This window comes from Rhincodon typus, chromosome 18 (assembly GCF_021869965.1).
Source record: "Rhincodon typus isolate 14 chromosome 18, sRhiTyp1.1, whole genome shotgun sequence".
Classification (NCBI taxonomy): domain Eukaryota; kingdom Metazoa; phylum Chordata; class Chondrichthyes; order Orectolobiformes; family Rhincodontidae; genus Rhincodon; species Rhincodon typus.
The window spans coordinates 13,360,251-13,386,197 of record NC_063349.1 but is presented as its reverse complement, the minus strand read 5'-3'; the positions used below and the strand labels follow the sequence as shown (position 1 = coordinate 13,386,197).

The 25,947-nt window shown below is 40.0% G+C and overlaps 1 protein-coding gene across 2 annotated transcripts; it reads right to left on the bottom strand.

Annotated features, from left to right (window-relative positions):
• Positions 1 to 14,340: 14,340 nt before the first annotated feature.
• On the bottom strand, positions 14,341 to 25,428 carry LOC109927766 (hyaluronidase PH-20). Of its 2 annotated transcripts, XM_048607404.1 has the most exons (5): positions 25,299 to 25,428; positions 24,846 to 25,198; positions 21,215 to 22,194; positions 20,905 to 20,994; positions 14,341 to 15,657 (listed from the first exon to the last, which is right to left on the bottom strand). In XM_048607404.1, exons 3-5 carry the CDS (start codon positions 22,172 to 22,174, stop codon positions 15,133 to 15,135), a joined length of 1,575 nt encoding a protein of 524 aa, XP_048463361.1. In that variant the 5' UTR covers positions 22,175 to 22,194; positions 24,846 to 25,198; positions 25,299 to 25,428; the 3' UTR covers positions 14,341 to 15,132. The 2 variants fall into 2 exon arrangements, with proteins under 2 accessions (XP_048463361.1, XP_020383361.2); XM_020527772.2 differs by lacking the exon at positions 24,846 to 25,198.
• Positions 25,429 to 25,947: the final 519 nt, after the last annotated feature.

Genomic DNA, 25,947 nt, shown 5'->3' with positions numbered 1-25,947 from the left:
CTCCTTACAGATTTTGAAACCCTTTCAGTGACAGGTGTTACATTGAACATAGAACAGTACAGCACAGTACAGGCCCTTTGGCCCACAATGTTGTGCCGACCTATTATCCTACTCTAAGATCCAACCAATCTGCGTACCCTTCCTTTTACGATCATACATGTGCCTAGCCAAGAGTCGCTTAAATGTCCCTAATGTATCTGATGTGCTGGATCACTCATGACTGTTTCTACATCTTAGATTCAAATAGACTGCCAACAACCTCAATCATCTTCCTTTGTGCTAGTTATGACTCCGACAACTAGGTAGATTCCTTCCTGTACTCATTAAACCAGGATTGATTTCCCAGCTCAATGATAATGCTAGAGTGGAGGATATGACAGCCTATGAAAGATGATGAATAAGTGTTTCTCCTTGTTGAATACCGCTTAGAAGAATTATGAAGGGTGGTATGGGCATATAGTACGTGGGGCTTCATTGTCTGTCATTAAAAGTCAGCTGGTGCCAACCATCTTTGGTTTAGCTGGCTGCCCAGAGGGTATTGACCAGGTCTGCAATGGGTGGTGAGGGAAACAACAAGACAGAAAAATATACTTGACCATCTCCTCATCAGTCTGTCTGCTGCAGATGCTTCTGTTCATGCCATTATTGGTAGAAGTGACCACTGTGTGCTGTGGAGACAAAGCCCTATCTTCACATTAGGGATACTGTTTATTGTGTTATGTGGCACTAACATCATTCTAAATAGGGCAGCATTTGAACATATGTAGCAACTCAAAAGTGGCCATCCATGAGGCATGTTCATCACCTGTTTCTTGGGTAACATCTAACTTCTTGGTAAAAATCAATGAAAAGTATTCATTTTATATTTCAGCATCCTCCATGTCTTTTGTATCCACTTTTTGGTTCCTACTCGTCCTTTTACTAAACCGTTTTCCTATTTATATGCTTATAGAAGACTTTGCAATTGCCTTTAACATTGGGCCCCAGTCTTCATTCATAATCCCTCTTCACTTTTCTAATGTACATCTAATACATTACACATTCAGTTTCTCCCCCACTGACGCACAGTACATACCATTCCAAAATGCAGTGCAGTAACTCACTGAGCTTCCTTAGACAACAACTTCCAACCATGCGATCTGTACTCCCACTAGAAAGACAAGGTCTGCAGAAACACGGGAGCACCTCTTCAAGCTGCCCACATCCTGGTTTGGAACAACATTACCATTCCTTTATTGTAGTTGAGTCAAAATCCTGGAATTCCCTCGCTAAAGACAATGTGGGGAATTTACACCACAGGCTGAGGCAATTTAAGAAGGGAGCTTCTGCCAACACTATCAACTTCCTCTGGGTAACGAGGGATGGGAATAATTGCTGGCTTAACCATTGATGCCCACATCCCATGAATTAATACAAAAAAGTAAGCAGGGTCTTACATTACTACAGGAACCCCCAAAGCATTTTACAGCTGGTCAAGTGCATGTGAATTTGGTCAATTTTGTAATGTAAAACATTAGATTCAGGCCATGTCTACTGGTTCAAATTGACACAAAAGATCTAGTAGTATACTTTTTAAAAAGAGTAGGTGCCCTGGCTGCATTTTTCCTTAATCCACCATAATCAGAATAAGTTTTACTGGTTATTGATTTCTCTACACACAGCAAGAGTTCACAAATCTAAATTATTTGTTATGTTTGCTTACATAATAATGCTTCCATTTTTCTCAGATGCATCAAGGAGTTGTTCGAATGAAAATATCTCTTTTTGCCATTTTGCATTTTTGTTTTTAATTATTGCTATATGTTTTTCATAAAACATTTAAGAACTAGCTAGAAATTGACACTCTACATTGCATAGTTGTCACGTAGTTTCCAATTTTTGCACCCATTTTAATTGTCTTCCTGTATCACAATTAAAAGGCAGGGAAAAGATAAGAAGGTTGTTCAAGTCCACACCATCTGGTTAAGGTATAATCCATTCCTCTCCTTAACCAGAGATACCAATGGGATCCGTGAGACAAAAAACCCTCCAGGCTATTCAGAGGAAATTCTGGGAAAGTTCTCTCCAGCTCCCCAAGGAAATTGTGCTGCTCTCCAGAAAACTGCAGGCCCCAGAAATTCTCACAAACCAATTAACTTTGTAAAATTAGAAACGTCAAGCATGACATGTGGTTGAAATCTGTATTCAGTAAATTACAAGGTGCTTTTTTATATATGTAATATAGAAACAGAATAATTACAGAGAGTTAAATTGTACACTTTAACAAATTTTTCGGGCCAAAACAATATTCTTTTCAATGAAACCAGTTCAAAATAAATGATTGGCAACGAGATTTAATATTTTAGATATTAAAAGCATTAAGAGGAATGGAGAGAATGTGGGAATATGTCACTGTGAAAGAGGATCAGCCATGATCATATTGAACGACAGAGTAGGCTCGAAGGGCTGAATGGCCTACTCCTGATCCTAGTTTCTATCTGTTTTAAAGCGTTTCAACATTATTACCAGTTGGATAAGCTTTTTCCGAGCAGGAAATGTTTCTTCTCCTCGAGGGAGAGGCTTTTGTAAACTATTAAAAGAAATCTTAAAATTTATCAAGACACAACTCAATTGCAACAAAAGTATTTATTTGAGCCAGGAGCCTCTGGGTTCAAGTCCCCCCTGTTCCAGAGTTGTGTAATAACATCTCTGAACAGGTCTATTTGAAAATAGTTGTTTTTTTGGTCACAGGAAGAGGAACAGACTCACTGTGTAACAATCTGAAATCAGCAAGCTGGTTGATAGTAATACAGTGTCAGCTGTAGAGCTGAAAGCTTTTTAAGTGTTATTATATTCTTTTATGATACATGGATATTACTGGCTATAGTTTTTCATTCCTAATTGTTCTTGAGAAGGTGGAGGTGGTGACTTTCAATTGAGATTCGGCCTCAAACATCGAACAAGGCATTCACCCGAGCAACAGTGTGCATTTTATGATGCCTAATTTATATTGTTCCCTGCATGTGTGTAATTCAACTGCTCATTGTTAAGCATATCATTAAAAATCAATTTAGTCTTCTTCTGCTATATTATCCTGTGCAGATGTTATCTTTAGTCCTTACCGATAGTTTATGAATCATCTAAATTAGAAATGTTTTATTGAACATAAATATTCATGCTGGTTTTAATTAGGAGAATAAACCTTACATCAAAGATGCTTGAAAGGAAGTTTATGGGCATGAAATTAAGCTTCATTGCACCACTGTTGCCAGTATTCTGAACCGCACAAACTGATTTTAATTTAGAGTTTAAATGCCAGATTCTGATAAACATGCATGTCAGAAACGTAATGAATTAAGAATATTGGGTAATTTACTGAAGCAGTACATTCTAGCAACATAAAGAGGGCAGCCCATATTCAATTTAATGATGACTGACAAGCCAGATTTAGTCAACAACCCAACAATGAATGAACATTTCATCAAATAATGTGATCAAACTCAATATCTGAAAGGAAGAAATGTGAAACAACCATTAAGATTTTAGTTTTAGGCCAAGTTAAGTGATAGAGACTTCCCACAATAAATCAGATATATCTTTCATGGGTAAAATAATAAAATTGGTGGGAGGTCTTCAAAACAAAATTGAATGTCATAGAGAACAAACTCATACAACTAATGGGCAAGAGTTCTACTTGCTGAAAAGGTTAGTGATGGGAAAAAGGTAAAGACAACATAAAATTAAAAGAATAAGATCCCAGAGAATGGGAAATTTATAAAGAACAGAAAAGGGGGACAACACAGGTGAGTGTGAAAACAAAATCTTGCAAGTGATATCAAGTCAGTGTTAAAAAAAAAAATGAGGAAAGAAGTGCTGGTCAGAACTCATGTGAGCCTCTTGAAAACTGTGATCTTGTCAAAAAAACAAGAAATAGTTAACATACCGAACAATTACTTTTCAACAATATTTATTGCAGAGGAAGAGGTCAGCACACTACACATCCTGGGGAAACTAGCAGTTAATCAGAAACAAGAACCCAATAAAATTAATATCAACATGGTCTTGGTGATTGAGAAATGAATTAACGGTACAGAAGAGCAACAACTACTTAGGATGATGGTTTTAATTCCAGGATTTTAAAAGACGTAGGTGCAATCACTGTGGGCACCCTAACTATAATCTTTCATGGTTCTTTCAAAGCAGGAACTATTTCTAAAGGTTGGAATATTGTGTATGTCACTCCACTATGTAAGAGTTGTGACAGAGGGAAACAAAAAGCATTGTAGACCAGTCATCCTAATATCTGTGGTTGAGAAATAGACAGAATCTGTAGTCATGTTTCAGCTTAGTATGATATTTCGGCCAATACTTTACAACTTTAATTATACACTGTTAAATATCCATTGCAAACGATGTGACTTTTGACATTCCGAGCTACAAATAGTGCTGAATCTCAAGCAAAGACCGAATTAAATATGAACATTCATAGCCGTTCACAGAATTCACATATTCTGTTGTTAACAACTATTGCAGTTCAGCTGGCCAGTATTTCCGTTTCACTATCGACAAAAGAAGCATCACAGCTCAATGTGTGTCAGGCACATGTCATTGGATCCCATTCAATCTTTCATTGTAGTATGAGGGTTTCATGTGTCCAAGCTGGGCTGAATACTCCCCAAGAAATTTCTCACCTGAGTTATCAGTAGCAGAATTGTGTGCAACCTCACCTAACCTCACTGTCTGATGAGTTGAAACACTAATTTCTTTTCCCTGACCCAGCTGCCCACTAATACCGAGTGACTCATTGCGTACAGAGCCCAGCTCTATGTAAGTTTCTGAGGTACAATCAGTACCAGTTATTAAGCTGGTGATTCAAGTGTCAGCAACTTCTTCATCAGTGGTGTGATGCTGCTCTCACCCATCCTCCTGAGGCTGCTATGGCTGGTAGCTATTGGTGGTCTGAGAATAGAAAGGGAAGATTCAAGACAGAAGTAGGACAGGAGGAAAGATGAATAAATGAAGACTTTATCATCACATATATCCAGGGAGATAGAGTGAAAAGTGTTCTGTTGCCACAAATCGGGCGCCATTTTGAGGGACAAAAGAATAAAACGCCAGTACTAAAATAGAGTTTATTTAGTTAGCTGGGGTCCCAAACATGGCTCCAGAACTTCCCTGCCATCGCTGCAGCTGATGCACCATTGCCATTTGAGGAGTCCATTCATCAGGCCTATGAGCCTGTGTCACCGCCGACACTGCTGCAGGCAGCTTGACTCCATTGAAACATCCACGAAGAGAAAATGAGTCATTCACGATCACGCCATTCACAGCTTGTATTTACTGCCCAAAAACAGGATGACAGGGAGGTGTGATTGTGAAGGGGTGTTAGGCAAGAATATACCATCATCCAGAATGTTCTTTCTGACACTGATTACAACAGGCACTTTCATAGCTGAACCCAGGACATGGTCCACAATCTCCTCCAGAGAGATCAAAAGGTTTAGAGATGCCAGTCCTGTAAGATAGAGGTAAGAATGTTGATGATTGTGCTGCATTGTGATCAGATGATTGTGGACCCCTTCTGTAAAGCATGTTTAAAAATAAGCCTTTCACTAAACACTCTGAAACTAAAATTCCCTTGAAACTAGCTTCCAAAAGACAATAAAACTAAAATACTACAGATGCTGGAAGATAGAAGGCAATAGACAATCTCAGCAGGTCTGACAGCATCTGTGAAGAGAGAGACAGGGTTAATGTTTTGAGTCCAGTATGACTTCTTCAGAATGAAACTTAACTCATTCTGAAGAGTCATATTGGATTCAAAAAATGTTAACTCTCTCTCTCAACAGATGCTGCCAGACCTGCTGGGTTTCTCCAACATTTTATGCTCTCATTCCAAGGGTCAATACCTCACCCCATAGATTAAGATCAATGGTGAAAACATTAACCTTTTTTTTCATTTCTTGAGAGACTCCCCTCAAAGCCAAACATTGACAACAATTTTGTCATCACCTCCAATAAGCCTTTGTAGGCTTTGGCCAATTAAGCAAAAGAATATTTGATGATCAGGCCCTCAAACCTGAGAATTGGGTCATGGTTTAGCAGGCAGCAGTAGACTTCATGCCCATCTGGAAAAGTACTATTAGCATTGCCTTTGCAAAATCCTCCAAATCTGGTGACAAGAAAGGCAGCAAAATAGTGGCAGCTTCTCCCACGCCAACTTGCCTGGCATTGAGATGTTACAGACTCAAAACCGGTTCCATTGGACAAGGCATGTCAGCCATATGCCTGACACCAGACTTCTGAAACAACTGTTCTACTCAAAGCTTGATCAGAGAAGGAGATTCCCAGAAGATATCCTCAAAGCATCCCTGAGGAGATCAGACCTCCATGCTGGTTCATGGAATCTGTAGTCTATAATCAGTCAAATAAAGGTTCATTCTGGGTAATGCTAAACACTTTAAGAGACTTTGTTGGAAATATTCAAAGGCAAAGCCAAGGAAATAAAACAGGAAGCTATCTCCAAGCACCAGAATCTGCAGCTCATGCATTACACTTACCAGCCACCTTGGAGTAGAGGAAATCATCCTCAATGCCAAGGGATTGCCTATGGGTGATGTATATGTGGAGGCTGCAAGAAGTGGTTACATGGCTTAAATCATTGGAAGGACAGAGATGAGGTGGAATTTCTTCTCTTAGAGGTAGTGAATCTGTTAAACCCTACCCCATAGGGCTGTCAAGACTGGGTAATTAGGTATATTCAAGGCTGAAATAGACAGGTTTTTAATCAATTAAGGATTCAAAGATTATGGGGTAATGGCAGGAAATTGGAGTGGAGGATTATCAGATCAGCCGTAATCTTATTGAATGGCACAACAGATTCGATGGGCTGATTGGCCTATTTTATATGATCCGTGAGGTTGAGATGGAGCATCTGAATGTTAGATCTGCAACCATCCCTTTAATAGTGGCAGGTTGCCTTTAAGAGTTGGTAGCTGGAACATATATTATCCAAGAATGTTCTTCAGCCCCCTGCTGAGTGTTCAGCTAATTGTGTGAGTTATACTTGGCTGAATGCTGCAATGATCTAGTTATGAGGGCAGTATGAAATTTTCATACTGTCTGCTTTTCCAGGCTACACTGCAAATTTTGATCTTTGCGTCTAAAAATAGTTGGAAACCATTTTTTAGTATTTGCTATCTGTCTCTATGCCAATTATCATGTTTCTCTTCAGATCCATTTCTTTATTTTCTCTTTTTTCACAATTTGATTGTTCATTTCTATAAAATTCTTTCCCATCTATTTTAATACTTCAAAGGTACATCTAAGATTGTGCTTGTAAATGGAGGCCTTGTTTTTCTTCGGAAGCTTGGGCCCAATTCACACAAAATTCAGACATACAAGACATTTAAACAAGAATTGTGCGCACATGTATATTGCTGTTTTGCTTCATCTGTCCTGTGCTATTTGCCACTGTTGCAATATATGTTGCTAGGCATGGTTGAGATAGTCCATTGTCACCAATCCTCTTTTGTCTACTCTTAAAAGGACATGCATTTCAATGGGTTGGACAGTCTTTGGCAGGGCCTTTTTGTCTATATTGTGTAGTTGTGGATAGGTCAGTCTAGGTGAGTCTAAACAAAACAGGCACCTGTCTTAGAGATAGTAAGAAGTGTAGATGCTGGAGTGAGAGATAACACAAATATCTATTTTCACCATTTGTTTTTATTTGAATTAATAGAAATGCATAATGACTGAGAAGTTGCAAATCGGTGAACAACCAGTCCCGACCTGAAACAAGGTGTAGAGCTGGATGAACACAGCAGGCCAAGCAGCATCAGAGGAGCAAGAAGGCTGACGTTTCGGGCCTAGACCTGAAACGTCAGCTTTCCTTGATGCTGCCTAGCCTACTGTGTTCCTCCAGCTCCACACTGTGTTGTCTCAGGCACTTGTCTTCGTTAACAAGGTGGCTTACTGCATAATGGCAATAAGTATAACTGCATTACAAATCAAGTATAATTATGAAGGACTCTTAGGAGCTGTACAAAATACACATGTTCCCTTTGAAGCTTAATGTAGAATTCAACTACCTCCATTCAAAGGCTTTGTGAAATCTTCAAACTGTGTGGAGCTAATACAATTTCAGAATTAAACCTTTCTGAGCCCTTACCTTATACATCACATCCTCTTAATGGAACTCAAACCCAGTACAATTCCATAACCTCTCCATTTAAATGTCTTTTTAAAATTCACAGTAGAAAATAAAAACATACATGACTGAATTATCATGTCTCTGCAACATTTTATACTTTGAAAATTTTTAAATTCTATTCTACTTTATTCAGTTGTCTTTCTCTTGTGATGTTGAACCTTACTAGGATTTGAGTCCCAAGTTTCACCTTTATCAAATAATTTTTCTTCACGTATATTATCACAGCAATGCCCAAAATCTATTCAACTATGCAGCACGCAAACCTGATTTTATCCTAACAAAGATGACAGTTCTCTGCTTCTTCCTTGAACGGAGCCTCAAACTATCCCAATTCACCTCCTTTCCAAGTTTTCAAAAATTTAGGTCACAGATTATTATGTCTGTCAGCAACATTTTGTAAAAATATTTACCATATCTGGCTTTATCTGTTCTTTCCTCAACTCCTTCTTTCGGTCAGTCATACAAACGGAGCTCTCTTCCAGTTTCAATTTCTGATGATGAATACCACCAAACTGCTATCATTTTAACTTTATAAAAGTTGACAGACCTGCAGTCTATTTTCACTATTTGATTTATCTGAACTAACAGAAATCTACAGCAACTGAGAAGGTGCAAATGTAATATAAATAGAATAGACAATTTATTTAAATAAAAACAAACCTGGTGTTGATATAAAGAGAAGTCATTAACATCCAAATCTGACAACCAGAAATGGGTAGAACTCAGCTTCATAAGAAAGCAAATTAACAGGTCATCACATTAGCCTATCTTGTATATTTACATAACTGCAGGTTCTGTTTGCTGTATTTCTGCTTTTGTTTCAGATTTTCAGCATTTGCAGTTATTTATTTTTTAATGTTCAGTAGTATTTTTTCTTTACAGATGCCGATGGGTTTGCCCTGTGACATATTTTCAACATTTTCTCATCTTACACTGAGAATAAAAATCTGGTTCTTAGGTCCATTTTGATGCAGCAATAAACATGAGTGGAAAACCTTCACCACCTTTTTTGTTGTGTATGATACATTTGGGTGCCTCTTGAATCCTGACATTATTAGCAAGTCCCATTTTCCCATTTTCCATGCAACATCTTAAAGTAGTTATCCAGTAGTCTTTGCATGATCACTATAACTACGGCCACTGAAGTCTTCAGCAAATTGAGTTACCATGCATTTGATCCCTCCGTTTAAGTCACAAATATCTATTTCCCCCACTTGTTTTTATTTGAATTAATAGAAATGTATAATGACTGAGATGTTGCAAATATATTATCAAAGGAAATAAATAGTCTGTTTAAAGAAAATAATGCTAGTGTTGACAGAGAGAAAAGGGATTAACAGAGAACATACAATGTTGAAGCCCCAGCATTGAACCCTGTAGCGTTTCAAAAGTCATAGGTTGCCAGTGCAAAACACCCATTTATTCCTACTCACTGCTTCCTATGGCTTAATCAATCTTCTATTTATGCTAATGGTTCCTGTCTGCACCATGAACTCTTATTTTATGAAGTAACCTTTGATGTGGCAACTTATTGATTACCTTTTGGAAATCGAAGCACACATCAGCCACAGCTTCCCCTATATCCACCTTGCTGAGGGCAGCTGGCTGGACATTGCTAAAATAAACCAAACAATTGCAGATGCTGGAAATCTGAAACAAAAACAGAAATTGCTGGAGAAACTCAGCAGGTCTGGCAGCGTTTGTGGATGGGAAGCAGAGTTTTGGGCCCACAGTGGCTCAGTGGTTAGCACTGCTGCCTCACAGCACGAGGGACCCGGGTTCAATTTCAGCCCCAGGCGACTGTCTATGTGACGTTTTGCACATTCTCCCCGTGTCTGCGTGCGTTTCCTCCGGGTGCTCCGGTTTCCTCCCACAATCCAAAGATGTGTAGGCTAGGTGGATTGGCCATGCTAAATTGCCCATAATGTGTAGATTAGGTGGGTTATAGGGAGATGGGTCTGGGTGGGATGGTCTGAGGGTCAGTGTGGACTTATTGGGCCGAAGGGCCTGTTTCCTCAATGTAGGAATTCTATGATTCTATACATGAACAGCCATCACCATCAGTGTCTCCACGGGCACGGCATTTGCAGGTGCAAGGCATGTGCTTCTGCAGCTGCAGTGTCAGCAAACACAAGACTGATCGATACACCATCAATCAGTACGTGTGGCAGAGCAAGTCCTTAGCTCACTGTGTGAAAATATTACTTCAGATTGTCTCCATTAGTTAGCACCTTTAAAACTGAAGGCTGTAGATTCCATGAACACAAACGGAAGTGGCTGAAACAGCTCAACAGGTCTGGCAGCATCTGTGAAGAGAAAATCAGAGTTAACATTTCGGGTCCGGTGACCTCCCCTCAGATTCCATGTAGCAGCATGTCACAGCAGTCGATTCTGAACTTCAATCAGAGCCCTAAACACTGGGATAACTCCACATGCACAAGGAATGTGAAACCTGACTCAATAAAGAAGAGGATGCATCCACGTGCAATTGTGCAACATGAAACCAGACATAATTTCAAAGTTCCACTGAAATAGCAGCAGACTCACCAGGGAGACACCTGTCCAACTGTACAATGGATTTGTGAGATGTCACCTAAAGTGTGCACTTTGTCTTTAGAACTGCACCAGAAGCAGCCCAGAGGAGATGCAATAGGCTGATTCTTCAGTCATAGAATAGAAACCCTACAGTGCAGAAAGAGGCCATTCAGCCCAAGTCTGTACTGACCCGTGGAATTCCCTTCCCTGCCAGGGAAGCAGTTGAAGCTACCTTGTTGAATGTTTTTAAGGCAAAGATAGATAGATTTTTGAACAGTAAAGGAATGAAGGGTTATGGTGAGCAGGCAGGTAAGTGGAGTGGAGTCCATGAAAAGAACAGCTATGATCTTATTGAATGGCAGAGCAGGCTTGATGAGCCAGATGGCCTACTCCTATTTCTTACATGTTCTTATGACCCTCAAAGAACATCCCACCCAGTCCCACCCCATCCCCATATTTACCATGGCTAATCAACACAGCATGGACACTACAGGGTAATTTATCATGGCCAATCAACCTAACCTGCACATCTTTGGACTGTGGGTGAAAACTGGAGAATCCAGCAGAAACCCATGCAGACATGGGGAGAATGATCAAACTCCACATAGACAGTGACCCAAGGCTGGAATCGAACTTGGGTCCCTAGTGCTGTGAGGCAGCAGTGCTAATCAATGTGTCACTGTATGATAAAGGTTTGAGCATGTTGGGTCAGGAGTCATTGAAGTTTAGAAGAATGGACTATGACCTTATTGAAATGGAGAATTTTCTAAGGGGCATTGACAGGATGGATGCTAAGAGAAAGGTTCTCCTTGTGGGGGGATTTAGAACTGGGGCCAGTTTTATTTATTTATTTTTAAAGTCCTGTTTGAGACCCAGGAGAAATTTCTTCTGGTGGAGAGACATTAATCTTTGAAATTCTATTCCCTAGAGAGAAGTGAAAGCTGGATCATTGAATATATTCAAGACTAAATTGATCAGATTTTTGAACTACAAAGGAATAAAGGATTAGCAGGACAGGAGGGAAATGGAATATGTCCAGAATTAGATCTGCCATGAGCTTACTGGAGAGTGGAGCAGGACTAATGGGCTTTATGGCCTACTCCTATTTCCTAGGAGATGACAAATATGCTGACTGCCTAAACAATGAATGCAATCCACTGTTCAAGATCAACAGCAATCTCCATGGTCTTGAAGATTAGGTTTCTTGCGGCCATGCTTTGTTAGCAGTCTGTAGAATTGATAAGAAATCTAGGAAAATTTGTTGTAGCCCCACCCATTAGCACTACCCAGCATACACTGGCATTATCCATCCATGGATGTATTCCTTTGCTAAATTACTTCAATGGAATAACAAATGGATAAGCTGCACAATTTACACATTTTGCATGTACTGAACATTTGCAGATTAAGATAATGACATATAAGAGAAACATGTGAAGCAACTGTGAAGCAGCTATAGTAGTCTTGATAGAAAGCAGAAGAGTTCAAGGGACTAAACCGCTGCCTACACCAGATCTCCTGTAAGTAATCATGATCAAGATGCTGAAGCCTATTCAAGAAAAGGAAGGAAGCATATTGTCAGGTATAGACAGCAGGGATTGAGTGAATCCCTAGAAGAATACAGTAGGGGATACTTAAGAGGGAAATCAGGAGGGCAAAAAGGGGACATGAAATAACCTTGTGGTTAAGGAGAATCCAAAGGGTTTCTACAAATACATTAAGGACAAAAAGTAACTAGGGAGAGAATAAGGCTCCTTATACATCAGGAAGGCTGCCTATGTGTGGAACCACAGGAGATGGGCGAGGTACTAAATGAGTATTTTGCATCAGTGTTTACTGTGGAAAAGGATATGGAAGCTAGAGAACTTTGGGAAAGAAATAGCAACATCTTGAAAAATGTCCATATTACAGAGGAGACGGTGCCAGATGTCTTAAAATGCATAAAGGTGGATAAATCCCCAGGATTGGATCAGGTGTACCCTAGAACTCTGTGGGAAACTACAGAAGTGATTGTTGGGCCCCCTGCTGAAATATTTGTATTATCAATAGCCATGAGTGAGGTGCCAGAAGTCTGGAGGTTGGCTAATGTGGTGCCACTATTTAAGAAAGGTGGTCAGGAAAAGCCAGGGAACTATAGACTGGTGAGCCTGTCATTGGTGGTGGGCATGTTATTGGAGGGGATTCTGACAGACAGGATTTACATGTATTTGGAAAGGCAAGGACTGGTTAGGGATAGTCAAGATGGCTTTGTGCATGGGAAATCGTGTCTCACTAACTGGATTGAGTTTTTTGAGGAAGTGATGAAGAAGATTGAAGAGGGCAGAGCGGTGGACTACATGGCCTTCAGGAAGGCATGCTACAAGGCTCCGCATGGTAGACTGATTAATGAGGCTACATTGCATGGAATCTAGGAGAAAAAGATACAAAATTGGCTCGAATGAGGAAGACAGATGGAGGTGGTGGAGGATCGTTTTTCAGATTGGAGGCCTGCGACTTGCGTGCTGTAAGGATCAGTGCTGGGTCCACTATGTTTTGTCACTTATATAAATGATTTGAATGTGAATATAGGAGGTATGGTTCGTAAGTTTGCAGATGACACCAAAATTGGAGGAGTAGTGGACAGCGAAGCAGCTTACCCCAGAATACAACAGGACCTTGATCAGATGGACCAATAAGCCATGGAATAGCAGATGGAGTTTAATCTAGATAAATGTGAGGTGCTGCATTTTGGGAAGGCCAATCAGGGCAGGACTTGCACATTTAATGCTAAGGTCCTGGGTTGTGTTGCTGAACAAAGAGACCTTGGAGTGCAGGTTCATAGTTCCTTGAAAGTGGAGCCGCAGGTAGATAGGATAGTGAAGAAGGAATTTGGTATGCTTGCTTTTATTGGTCAGTGCATTGAGTATAGGAGTTGGGAGGTCATGTTGAGGCTGTACAGGACATTGATTCAGCCACTTTTGGAATACTGTGTGCAATTCTGGTCTCCCTGCTGTAGGAAAGATGGTGCGTTACTTGAAAGGATTCAGAAAAGATTTACAAGGATGTTACCAGGGTTAGAGGGTTTGAGCTATAAGGAGAGGCTGAATTGGCTGGGGCTATTTTTCCTGGAGCATCAGAGGCTGAGGCAGCGACCTTGTAGAAATTTATGAATTATTAGGGGTATGGATAGGGTGAATAGCCAAGGTCTTTTCCCCTGGTTGGGGAGTCCAAAATGAGAGGGCGTATATTTAAGATGAGAGGGGCAAGATTTAAAAGGGAACTAAGGGGCATCTTTTTCAAAGGGTGCTGCATGTATGGAATGAACTGCCAGAGGAAGTGGTTGAGGCTGGTACAATTACAACATTTAGAAGGCATCTGGATGAGTATATAAATAGCAACTGTTGAGAGGGATATGGGCCAAATGCTGGCAAATGGTAGCAGATCAGTTTAGGATATCTGGTCGGCGTGGATGAGTTGGTCTGAAGGGTCTATTTCTGTGCCGTGCATCTCTATGACTATGACACAGATCATTTTGAGACAAAGTAGGCCTTTGGCACTATTCAAAATTTCACAAAGAGACAGGACAACATTTGTCCTTCAAACAGTATCTTCAACAGCTAAAAAAGGCAGTGATTTTTCAATAAAGTCAGCTTAGATAATGTGTTTAAATTCTGGAGTAGGACTTCAACGCACAAGTACATTATGGTTCAACCAGTTGATATTTACAGCACAGACTACTGTTTTCATTAGAAACTGACTTCACAGTAACAAACGGAGTTTGGGGAAGGAGTGGCATACTGTCAGTAGAGAGAAGTAGAGGAGTTTTCTGTCTAGTACATTTTCTCCCTCTTTAATACTCAAGCTGATATTTCCTTCCTAACTTGTGCTGAAGCAACCCCCAACCTCTGAATGGCAGCTCTCTCTGAGGGTACAAGAAGAATTTAGGATTACAGGGTCCTCAGAGGTTGATTTCTAATTATAGAATTTGTTGAGTCATGTTATAAATGTGCCATCAAAAAGCGCAATTTAATCTCTGTGATATATTGCACAGTTCATAAACAGTTGTCCACAGAGATTGATCATGTTTTTGAATCATAATCCATTTGGTAGGAATCTATTCAGTGTGCTCTTTGTGTGCTGACAGAACTCACCCAGCTAAAACAATGAGCTTGACTGACACGGCTCATGAGGAAACAAACATGCAACACTTTACTTCAAAGTGATGTACTCAAAAGGCTGAGTTATCAAGTTGACCAATCATTTGAAGGACAGGATATCCTGTAATATCCAAGGACAAGAACATTGACATTTATACATTAAATGAACTATTTCAACAGGTCACAGCCCAGCATTCCCGGTGAGAATCCAAGTTCTAGGTGCTTAGTAATTAAAGTTGGACAGAATTGAGCACATAGTTGAAAACAAAATCACATTTGATGAATTTTGTAAAGTACGCTAAAAATTATGGTAGCTAAAGGGGAATATACAGAAACATACTTAGAACAAGCAGAATTTTGGGAAAAAATAGCAGAAGTTGGATGGATTGAAGTTGGATCAATAATGTTTGATTTGGTGGACGATTTTATATAAGGATTTAAATTGATACAATTGTAAGGATTAACACAGGCATCCAATTCAGTGATATGGTTCACAATGCCACTGGCAGGCTCACATTTCTGCCCTGCATAACACTGACAAGTGAACGCCTCTGCCAAAAAGAGAATATCTTCAAAGGAAGCTCGTCCCATGACTGTGTATCCATTGTCACTTCGGCTGATTCGGAAACTCGCAGGGTTCAAGTGCAGATAATCAGGGGAGGCCCAGTTCTTTCGCACACACCGTCCTTTCTTCTGGCACAGTATTCTACTGCAAAGCCTTGCTGCAGATGTCACATTAACAATATAAGGATTCAGGACTTCTTTAACATAGTTGGCAACATCCAAACACACCTTCTGTAAAATACAACCACAGAATTACAAAACATTTCTCCCAAGTCTAACAATTATAGACTACTGAGGCACAATAAATACTGAGTAAAATACAAGCATAGCCCTTTGCTACTGTGCATAGTTGGTTTGACACCTGTTCTCAGTTATGACATTTATTTGTTGACCTGAATTGCCCCCTTGAAGTACCTCTTCAAAGCTGTGAGAATCAAGGTTAACAAAGCTGTTCATTAATTTCTCAGGTGTTGCATATCAGTAAATTGTTTGCAAATTTCAGCCTCCAAACCAAGGTTGTCTTTGATTTTAAACATGGTTTTGCTTCTATAATGAAGGGCAATGCCTAGACCAAGTAAAAAGACTCTTGACACAAAACATATTACAGTGCTTATTGTGTAAACACAATTCATCTGATGAATGGTTTTATTGAAATTCTCATTATGCCTCAGTATCATATCTTTAAAATAATTAGTTCTAACAATAGATTAACTCCTATTCAAAAGTATTCTAGCCAAACAAAAAAAATTCTGATGGGGTTTCTGTAAATACTTTAATTAGAATTGGAATTTATTTCTTGTAATCCATTCATCTAAATATAGTTCAACAAGGAAATATTGAGCCAAACAATTGTGCAAAACATATATTTTTAAGTTGATGTTTTCTTTCTTCAGTCAGGAGAGATCAGCTAAAGTTTCAAGTACACTTTAACATGAAAATTAGATATTCCACAATATCATGATTACATATATCCGAAAGGCTGTATTTTGCATCTTCAAGTGGCTTCATTATTGTTTTATGCAGACCCCAGCTTTTCCTAAAAGCCAGTGCTCAAAGTTGAAATTTTGACCTGCAGCTTCTTGTAATTGCACATTCTGACATATACAGAGTTTCTCAAAATGCATCATTAGCATCTTTCTCAGTGCAAATGGCAGACAGAGTTACAGCTGGAAAGCCTCTCTTCCACCACAAGAGTTAACTACATTCTAAAACAAATATATAATTAAAGACTTTGCTTTGAATTTCCATTCATCCCTCACCTTCACTTGGTCCACTTCTGACTCTTCTTTTCTGGACTTCTTCATTTCTTTTTCCATGAATAAGTTGTCTTCTAATATCCAATAATATACCCATTGATATTCACATCTACCGTGACCACACTTCCTCACACCATGCTTCCTGTAAGGACTCCATTAATTCTCCTACTTTCTCCGTCTCCATTATATCTGTGCCAATGATGCCACCTTCCACAATCAGGATGCTTCTGACGTGTCTTCCTTTATCCTCAGCCAAGGAATCCCGCACACTATGGCTGACAGGACCCTCAGCCAGGTTGGACAAATTTTCCCACATTCTGTGCTCACGCCTTTCCTCCCTTTCAGGATCGTGAGGGTTCTCGTTATTCTCAAATTCCACCCCACCACCTCCACATTCAAAGGATCAGCCACCACCATTTTGGCCACCTCCAGCAGGATGGTACCACCAAACACATATCCCTCTCCCCTTTATACACAGTGGCACATCCACCCAAGCAGGCAGATGGCCTTAACTCTAATGTGATGGAATGCACCTCTAACAGTGCAGCATCTCACAGTGTGTCAGATTTAATTTTTGTACTCAAACTCTGGAAGGGGTCTTGAACCCAGAAGCTTGAAACTCAGAGGCAATATTCCCAGAAAACTGAGACAAAAAGAACTGGCTCAACTAAATTTATTTTCTGACAAGAATCCATGACATAATATGCTGGTAGAATAAAGCATTGATGACATCCAGTGCTAGATCTACAATGCTGAGTTTATATTACATAATTTAACAAAGTGAAAGACCCAGCACCTTGTGATATCCTGTAAACAGGCTGGGGGTAAATCACAATGTTGCTGCCCAGACATAAATGATGGAATAGATTGACACGATCAATTGGATTCAATTGGGCAAAGTTCTGTAACAAGTAATCCACTCTGAGGAAAAGTTAGAAAGCAAAAAATATATGAACATTTGCTGTTAAACTATTCTATTTTAAATTAATCCCTATAATAGATTTGAGTTACACTGAATCTCGCAGTTCACTGATCACTTACTCATTTCATATTTTCTTAATTTTTGAACTTTCATCCACCATAAGGAAACCTGCCTTTTAGATGTTTAGTTTAGTTAAATTGGCTATTTTAAAGGCTCTTCACAATACAACTATGCTGCTCATCTGACAAAACAAAGAAACCAGATTGTGTTGAATCACAGAATCTCCACACAGTAGAAACAGGCCATTTGGTTCATCAAATCTACACCAACCCTCCAAACAGCATCCCACCCAACACTCTAACCCTGCATTTCCCATGGCCGATCCACTTAACCTACGCACCTCTGGATTGTGGGAGAAAACCAGAGCCCCCAGAAGAAACCCATGCAGACATGGGGACAATGTGCAAACTCCACACGGACAGTCACCCAAGTCTAGACTCAAACCTGGGTCTCTGGGACTGTAAGGCAGCAGTGCTAACCACTGAGCCACTGCGTTCTGGTATCTCACACTCACGGTTGGGATCACTTAGTCGAACTCCGCCACTGCACAGGCAGCTCACAAATGTTCAGAGCTGACAAGCCTCAGTTTATAACTCACTCAGAGATAGTAAGAACTGCAGATGTTGGAGTCAGAGATAACACAGTGTGGAGCTGGAGGAACACAGCAGGCCAGGCAGCATCAGAGGAGCAGGAAAGTTGACGTTTTGGGTCAGGACCCTTCTTGAGAAATTAAGTGGGACCTGAAACCAGGTGATTAGGACTGAATAATCTCCTGATTGCTGGAATAGCTCTGTAGGTGGCTTCACATTCTAGCATGAACTCCACCCCTTTAAAACACAAGTAATTTGCACCTCCAAGATAGTAAGAACTGCAGATGCTGGAGTCAGGGATAACACAGTATGGAGCTGGAGGAACACAGCAGGCCAGGTAGCATCAGAGGAGTAAGAAAGTTGACATTTCTGGTTGGGACCCCTCTCACTGTGAGTGCTGCTTTGTTGACATTGAACGCTCATTTTACACTTGATTTTCATGATGTGGAGGTGCTGGTTTTGGACTGGGGTGGGCAAGGTCAAAAAGCACACCACACCGGGTTATAGTCCAACAGGTTTATTTGAAGACACAAGCTTCTGGAGCTTCACTCCTGCTTCAGGTGTCTGTGAGAGAGGTGGTATTGGACACTGATGCCATCTCTCTCACTGGCACCTGAAGAAGGAGTGAGGCTCCGAAAGCTTGAGTCTTCAGTTGATTTTCAGGACAAAATGGTGAGCTTTAGAATATGCATTTGCTACAGTGATCGAAAGGGAACTGGTCCCCGGGATTTAGACCAACCTCCTGTGTGATCTTAGCCAACTCTAGAAGTAGGGATGGCCAGGCTCCTGGACTAACTCTTATGATACCCTCTGACTGACTGGAGTCCACGCTCCACCCATTACAGATTCCCATTCACACATCACCACACTCTTCATGCAGTTGAACTGTATTTACTTACAGTCATGCACACCACATCTGATATTGATGCAGCACTGTGCCCTTCAACCAGATGTCCTGTGAATTTGTAGAATCCCTAGAATGTGGAAGCAGGCCATTTGGCCCATTAAGTCCACACCAACCCAACAAACAGTATTCCCCCAGAGCCAACCTCCTACTCTATCCCTGTAACCCTGCATTTCCCACAGCTAATCCACCTAACCGACACATCACTGGACACTATGGGTAATTTAGCATGGCCAATCAACCTAACCTGGATGTCTTTGGATTGTGGGAGAAAACCAGAACACATGACCCAGACACAAGGAGAACATGCAAACTCAGTATAGACAGTCACCTGGGGATGGAATCGAACCCAGGACCCTAGCACTGTGAGGCAATAGTGCTAACCACTGAGCCACCGAGCCACCATGCCACCCAACTAATGCTTCACTGTGCTCTTCAACCAGATGTACTTCCTTTTTCAAATTGATGCTTTACTCTTTCCTTTGGCCATGTGCTAATGCCTTCCTCCTGCACTAAAATGTCCCTCTCTCTACCACAAGCTGCCCGCTTTCCTTCTGTTTTAAATGACCCTTTCTGTCACAAATTGTCTGTTGCTATTGTCGAGGTCACAGCAAAAGTGAAGACATAGAATATTGGGGTTTCATTAGAGGCAGACGAAGCTGTGGACTCTCCTGCACTGGAAGCAGAAGGCCAATGTCGACAGGTGCATGTTTGGTTATCCAAGTTGGTCAGAGGTTAACTGGGAAGGGAAGTTAATTTCAAAAGAGTTGTGCAGTTAAAGAAAAGCAAATGCATATAGTTAGGCTTCTTGTCATATGAAGATAAGGAAATAATTTCCTCTTGGAAGGAGGGAGGACTTAAACGCAAAAGTTTATTACAACAGTCAGACTGTTGATTTTTGGACTCCTACCCAATGGAGCCATCATTCCCACTACTACTCTCAAATTCTGAGGGAGTGGAAATCCCACTCTACCAGTTTTTCATTGGTTCAATTGACTTAGTTATTAGATTCAATAAGTGCAATGTTTTATTTGATCATGCTTAATACAATTTAATTTTATTCATTACCTCAGAGTCCCACTCTAGCCTGATGGGATCATCACTAAAGCATGAGTAGGAAAGGGTTTGGGTAATTTCATAGAATCCCTAAAGTGTGGGAAAAGGCCATTCAGCCCATCAAGTTCACACTGACCCTCCATAAAGCATCCCACCTCTTATGACACTGCATCTCCCAAGGCTAATCCACCTAACCTGCACATGTTTGGACTGTGGGAGGAAACCCACACACACAGATCCCCTGAGGGTGGAACTGAACCCAGGACCCTAGTATTGCAAAACAGCAACACTAACCACTGAGCCACCATGAGACTCTTAAGGAAGTGGGAACAACCACGTGTAACTAAATTAAATGATCTAACCATCTCTTCCAAACTAACACCATGGATGTGCACTTTCCAGTGAGGGTGACTGATTAGAATGAGTATGAATCATGGCTGAATTTGTTTTTCACCATCCACCCAAGCATTAATGAGCATCCCTACCTCTGCTTTGCCAAATGTCACTTATGCCATTGCTGTAGATCAAACTTGGAGCTACAAAATTTTGTCTTACTTGGTTTCACCCCAGGTACTGCAATAACTCTGTAATAAAAGTACAGAGAGCTGGCTTTGACAATTCCAAATAAGTACAATATGACAAAACTCATATGACAAATCTCATAAACGGGTAAACATCATGCATATTTACCTCTGTTTCAGTCATACTCAAACTGCCCCACAACACAAACCCAGCCGCTCCCAGAGCCGCACTTTCCCCAATGGTATGGACAAGGTCAATCTGCAAAAGGAGAAAGTTTGCAGAAAAACAATAAATTTTATAGTTGACTTGAAGAAAATAATTCCTTATGATTAGAATTAATTGATATCACATGCACCATTCCAAAGTTTTCATGTTTTATTCTGATTGTAACATTCAGAAACTGCAAGAAATTGTTAATCTTTCAACTAATTTTGGCAAATACCATAAGTGTTTTTCTTGTTAGTCTGATGTAATTTACCTCAGATAGGTAGTCATTGGCAGCATTGGTAAAAACTGGCCGCGTGTAGACATACAAAGGAGGTGAATATTCCTGTTTGGAAAGCAATGCGACTCGCTTTGCTTCCTGAATCCGGTGTCGTACAAACTTAGCAGCATTGACTGAAGCTCGGAGCATTGTCTGCAGGTAGATGGATGGAAACAGTGCTGTGCTCTCATTCCACAGCCAGAGAAGATCATTGTTTCTATCTATTTCAATATCAGGACAACTCCCTGAGTAGTTACTATTATTATCCTTGTAGTTGTAATTGTAACACTCTGGGTACAAGTAATATCCCCAGAAGTGATTTGGTCTTAATGACTTGCCTAATTTTAAAGTGTTTAACATTAAGTTCTTTGCCTGCTCTTCGAATTCCTTCTTGGCGATCACAATTGCATCACTCAGGTTTAACAACTGGTTTCGTTGCATAACCAGCTCGACTGATTTTGTCCTGTAAATATCCTTCTGGTCCCAGTTTCTTATCCATTGAGGCCTCCAGTTTTCCCAATTTATTATTGCAATTCCAGGAGGCTCTTTTGAAGGAATGTAATACTGAAAATCTTCAGCTGCCTTCGCATAATGAAGGTCGAAGGGTGCCAGCTGGGGGATACCACCATTAAATGACTCTCCAGTTATCTCGTCATAGTATGGATAATAACCAAGCCTATTGTGGTAGAATATTGTGATGGGTTGCCCTGTAGCAGTTTCTATAGGGCTACCGATGACTTCAAAAAGGCTCAGGTCTACAGTAACATCAAATTTGCTCTCACATAGTTCGATGGGTGCATTCCACAGAGCAGTGAAGGGGGAGTTCTCTCTCAATGGATTCACAGTTTGACGCAGTGCTTGATTGAAGCCAATGGAAACAAGGAGGGCCAGCTGGGTAATTGCCATGGAAACAGGGTCGGTTCTGTGGTTGATGTAGCCATGAAGTCTCATCATCGCACTACAGTATCTGTAATCTGAGAGAACAGAAAAAGGCTTTCAACATTTAGTGGCTGTAGAAAAAAATTGCCCCATTCTTCTTTGTAATCAATACTAAAGGTAAAAAAAAAACTACCTGGGGTATAGCTTGTCAAATTAAGATAAATGGCCAAAACTCTAGATTTGTAAAACTTTTATTGAAAGTTAAAATAGGTCAAGAATGTAGGTTGAACAGTTCCTTTCATTTTCACCCGCCAAACTCCTAATGTAAAATGTCCATGTGCATAAATGCACTGTAATGTATTTGCATTTGGGCATTTCTGGGCATGTGTACATGACACACACTTGCTATACAGGAATATAAGCATCAGTGTCAGCACCATATTGAAAGACTACATACAGGGTCCTAAACCATAGAAAACACAAATAGCATGTTGGGGTACATTGCTAGGACAAACAGCAGATGAATAATTGCCAAGGAGACAGGTTTGCTAGAACAATTTATAATTAAATAGCAGTTTTAATGGTAAAAGACATCCCAAGGTGTTTTTAAAAGTTACGATTGAATTATCATTTTTACCATTAAACAAATGCATTATAGTATATGACATCAAGCAACATAAAGTGAGATTAGATAAGATTATCAAAACCTTGCTCAGTGAGGCAGGTTTTAAGGGATTATTAAGCATTATGAGTTTTAAGTTTTAAAAGAGGAATGCAAGGTAAAGAGATAGACTGGAGAAGGTGGAGAATTTCAGAGCTTAGTGTGCAGCTAACTGAAGGCCTGGTAACCAACATTGGAGTAATTAAAATTGGCAAGGTTCAAGAGGCCAGAATTAAAGGAGTGCAGATATTTCAGAGAGTTTTGAGAGACTAAGCTAAGAAATAATTCAAAAACAAGGACGAGAATTTTAAAATCAAGATACTGTTTGACTGGGAGCCGATGTAGATCAATGAACATACAGATGAGAGGGGAACATGATTTAATACGAGTTCAGACATGGGCATTTGAGTTATAGAGTCATAGACATGTACAGCATGGAAACAAACCCTTCAATCCAACTCATCAATGCCAACCAGATATTCTAAATTAATCTAGTCTCATTTGCCAGCATTTGGCCCACATCCCTCTAAACCTTTCCTATTCATATAGCCATCCAAATGTCTTTTAAATATTGTAATTGTACCCTCCAGCATCACTTCCTCTGGCAGTTTGTTCCATAACGCACCACCCTCCTTGTGAAAACGTTGCCCCTTAGGTCCCTTTTAAATCTTTCCTCTCTCACCTTGACCTATGTTGTCTAGTTTTGGAATCCCCTACCCTGGGAAAAAGACCTTGGCTATTCACCCTATCTATGCCCATCATGATTTTTAAAACCTCTATAAGGTCAGCCCTCAACCTCCGACACTACAGGGAAAATAGTCCCAGCCTATTCAGCCTCTCCGTATAGCTCAAACCCTCTAACCCCAGCAACATCCTTGTAAATCTTTTCTAAACCCTTTCAAGTTTAACAACATCCTTCCTATAGCAGGGAGACCAGAACTGCACACAATATTCCAAAAGTGGCCAAATCAATATTCTCAAGTTTACAGAGGGCAAAAGTGTGGGATTCCAGCCAGCAGCATGCTGTAATAGTTAAAGCCAGCGTAGATATAATGGGCTGAATGGCCTCTTTCCGTGCTGTAACCTTTCGAATGTTTTAGGACAAACATTGAGGAACGCTAAGGCTATACAAGGCCTTGTTTCATGCACATTTATAGTTTCAGTCCTTTCACACAACAAAGTATTGATTGAAATGTCAGAATGTCATGTTTGCCTGGATTTTAGCAAAAGGGGATCACTGAAACTTGGCAACATGTTAGAAGTGTGAAACCTGAACAAACAGTTGTGGTGTCTAATCCAGAGAGATTTAGACAGCAATCACAAAAGAATATAGAAGTCGCTGCAGGGTATTTAAATTCCATTTGATATTGGGATTATAAATCAGTAGATGTTAAGATTGTGGAGATGCTTGACTGGACAAATCATTGTTGTGGGTAAATTAATGATATCTTATTAATGTGTAATTTGCAATATTTTAGTCTGGCCATCAGGAAATTATTAATGAATAATAGTGTACAAAGAGATTTAAAATACATTTGGTAAATTCTAACTACACACTTCTCCCTGGTGAATTTTAATTTTACATTGAGAGACAAGGCATTATTGCATTTGAACGTAAGTATGGTCTCTCAACGAGTCTGATTCCATAAATTGCCACCATCCATATGTTACAACTGTTTTATTAACTAGGAGTGCAGACCACAGCACCAGAACCAAGTCTATTTTAGCACCAGGTACAAAGCAAAATCTTGCATACACAGATAATTCCGGAGTATTAAGATGTCAAGTATTTCCTTAAAACTCTTGGAGAAGTATTTTTGAGCCAAACGGCTAGTTCCAGAAAAGTAATTAAGAATTTTGTTCTCAGTGAAAATCTTCATCATCTTAAAGACAAATTGCATTACATTTCACTGTTGGATTCCGTTCATAAAGAGATAACATTATTATTGCAATTATTGAAAAGTGTAGCTGTTCAGAGCAGCAGTAAAACACCTGTGTTTTATCTAAAACAGTTGTTGTGGCTTATCTCTCAATGTAATCACAGATTAGACCCTCAATATCACTTTCCTGCCTTGAATCACTTACATTCTCGATGGAGAATTTAGCAAACTCTTGTTTCCAGGACGCAATCTCCTTTTGATGGGTGCTTCTTTCTTTGGAGTAGCTTCTGCCTAACTCTCAGTTCAGCAAGTGATGAGAGTTTAAATGAGAGTTTAAAACATTTTGGAATTCTAACAGTGAGTGGCTTTAAACAGAGACGAATCGAATTGCGGCAGAAAGGCTATGAAAGATTCGGAAAAGTTTCCGTGACAAGGGTAATTCGCTGTCTTTCTGCCTCAGTGAAGCAGAACAATCCCGAACATCTTGTTTGATGCAGCAACATGTGGGGCCTCTTGGTGGATCAGTCTCTCCCGTGCCTCAAAGGCGCAAGGAGTGTCCTTTAAAATCAACATAGATTTTCAAACATCACTGGGTTGAGCACAGACAAAATTAGCACTTTGCACAAAGCTTTTTTACTTTAGTTTTTAAATGACTGACCTTATCACAAAGAGGTCCCTTTGTCCTCTCAGTTGATCAGTTATCTTGGAAAGAGATAGCCAATAGAGTTTAACACTTCACGATACATCTACAACAGAGATACACTGAAGCTACAGGGGGGAGGGGAGAGGGGGAGGGGAGGGGAGGAGGGAATCCTTAAAGAACAGGTGATTATTAACAAAGCCTGACTATTTACCTTCCGCTGGAAGAAAAAAATATGTTCTCTTTCAGTAGAGATAGAGCATTTATCAGGAAAGCCAAATGAATTCTCACAGGTCATAATTCTTTGCTTAGTTTCTTCTCAAGATTATGATAATATAAGCAGATGAATGCTAAAATCCAGTCGAGGCACAAGCATGCTTACTGAAATCAACTAGATAGAGAAAAAAGGAGTATACCTTTCAGTATCAGCTTGCAAAACAATACCGACAAAATCAATCTGTTTACCTGCTTTTTTAAAAATTGTTTTTATTAAAATGTAACTTGCCAAAAAATTGAAGTTCTTGGTTACTTTAAACAGGTTTATTGGAAATCTGAAATCTGAGTTTGTTGACTGGGTTTTATGATTTAACATTTGAATAAATGTTTCCAGTATATTTTAATGCCTTAGTGCTTCCCAAAGTTTGAAATAATCATAATGTCATTTGCA

Bases quoted from the DNA above. Each gene is read 5' to 3' on its own strand.
- LOC109927766 (XM_048607404.1), bottom strand. From the start codon at position 22,174: ATGATGAGACTTCATGGCTACATCAACCACAGAACCGACCCTGTTTCC. The intron at 20,995-21,214 runs GTAAATTACATC...CTCCTTTTGCAG, and splicing joins CCAATGACTACCTATCTGAG to ATTGACCTTGTCCATACCAT. The intron at 15,658-20,904 runs GTAAATATGCAT...TGTATTTTACAG, and splicing joins TGAGTATGACTGAAACAGAG to AAGGTGTGTTTGGATGTTGC.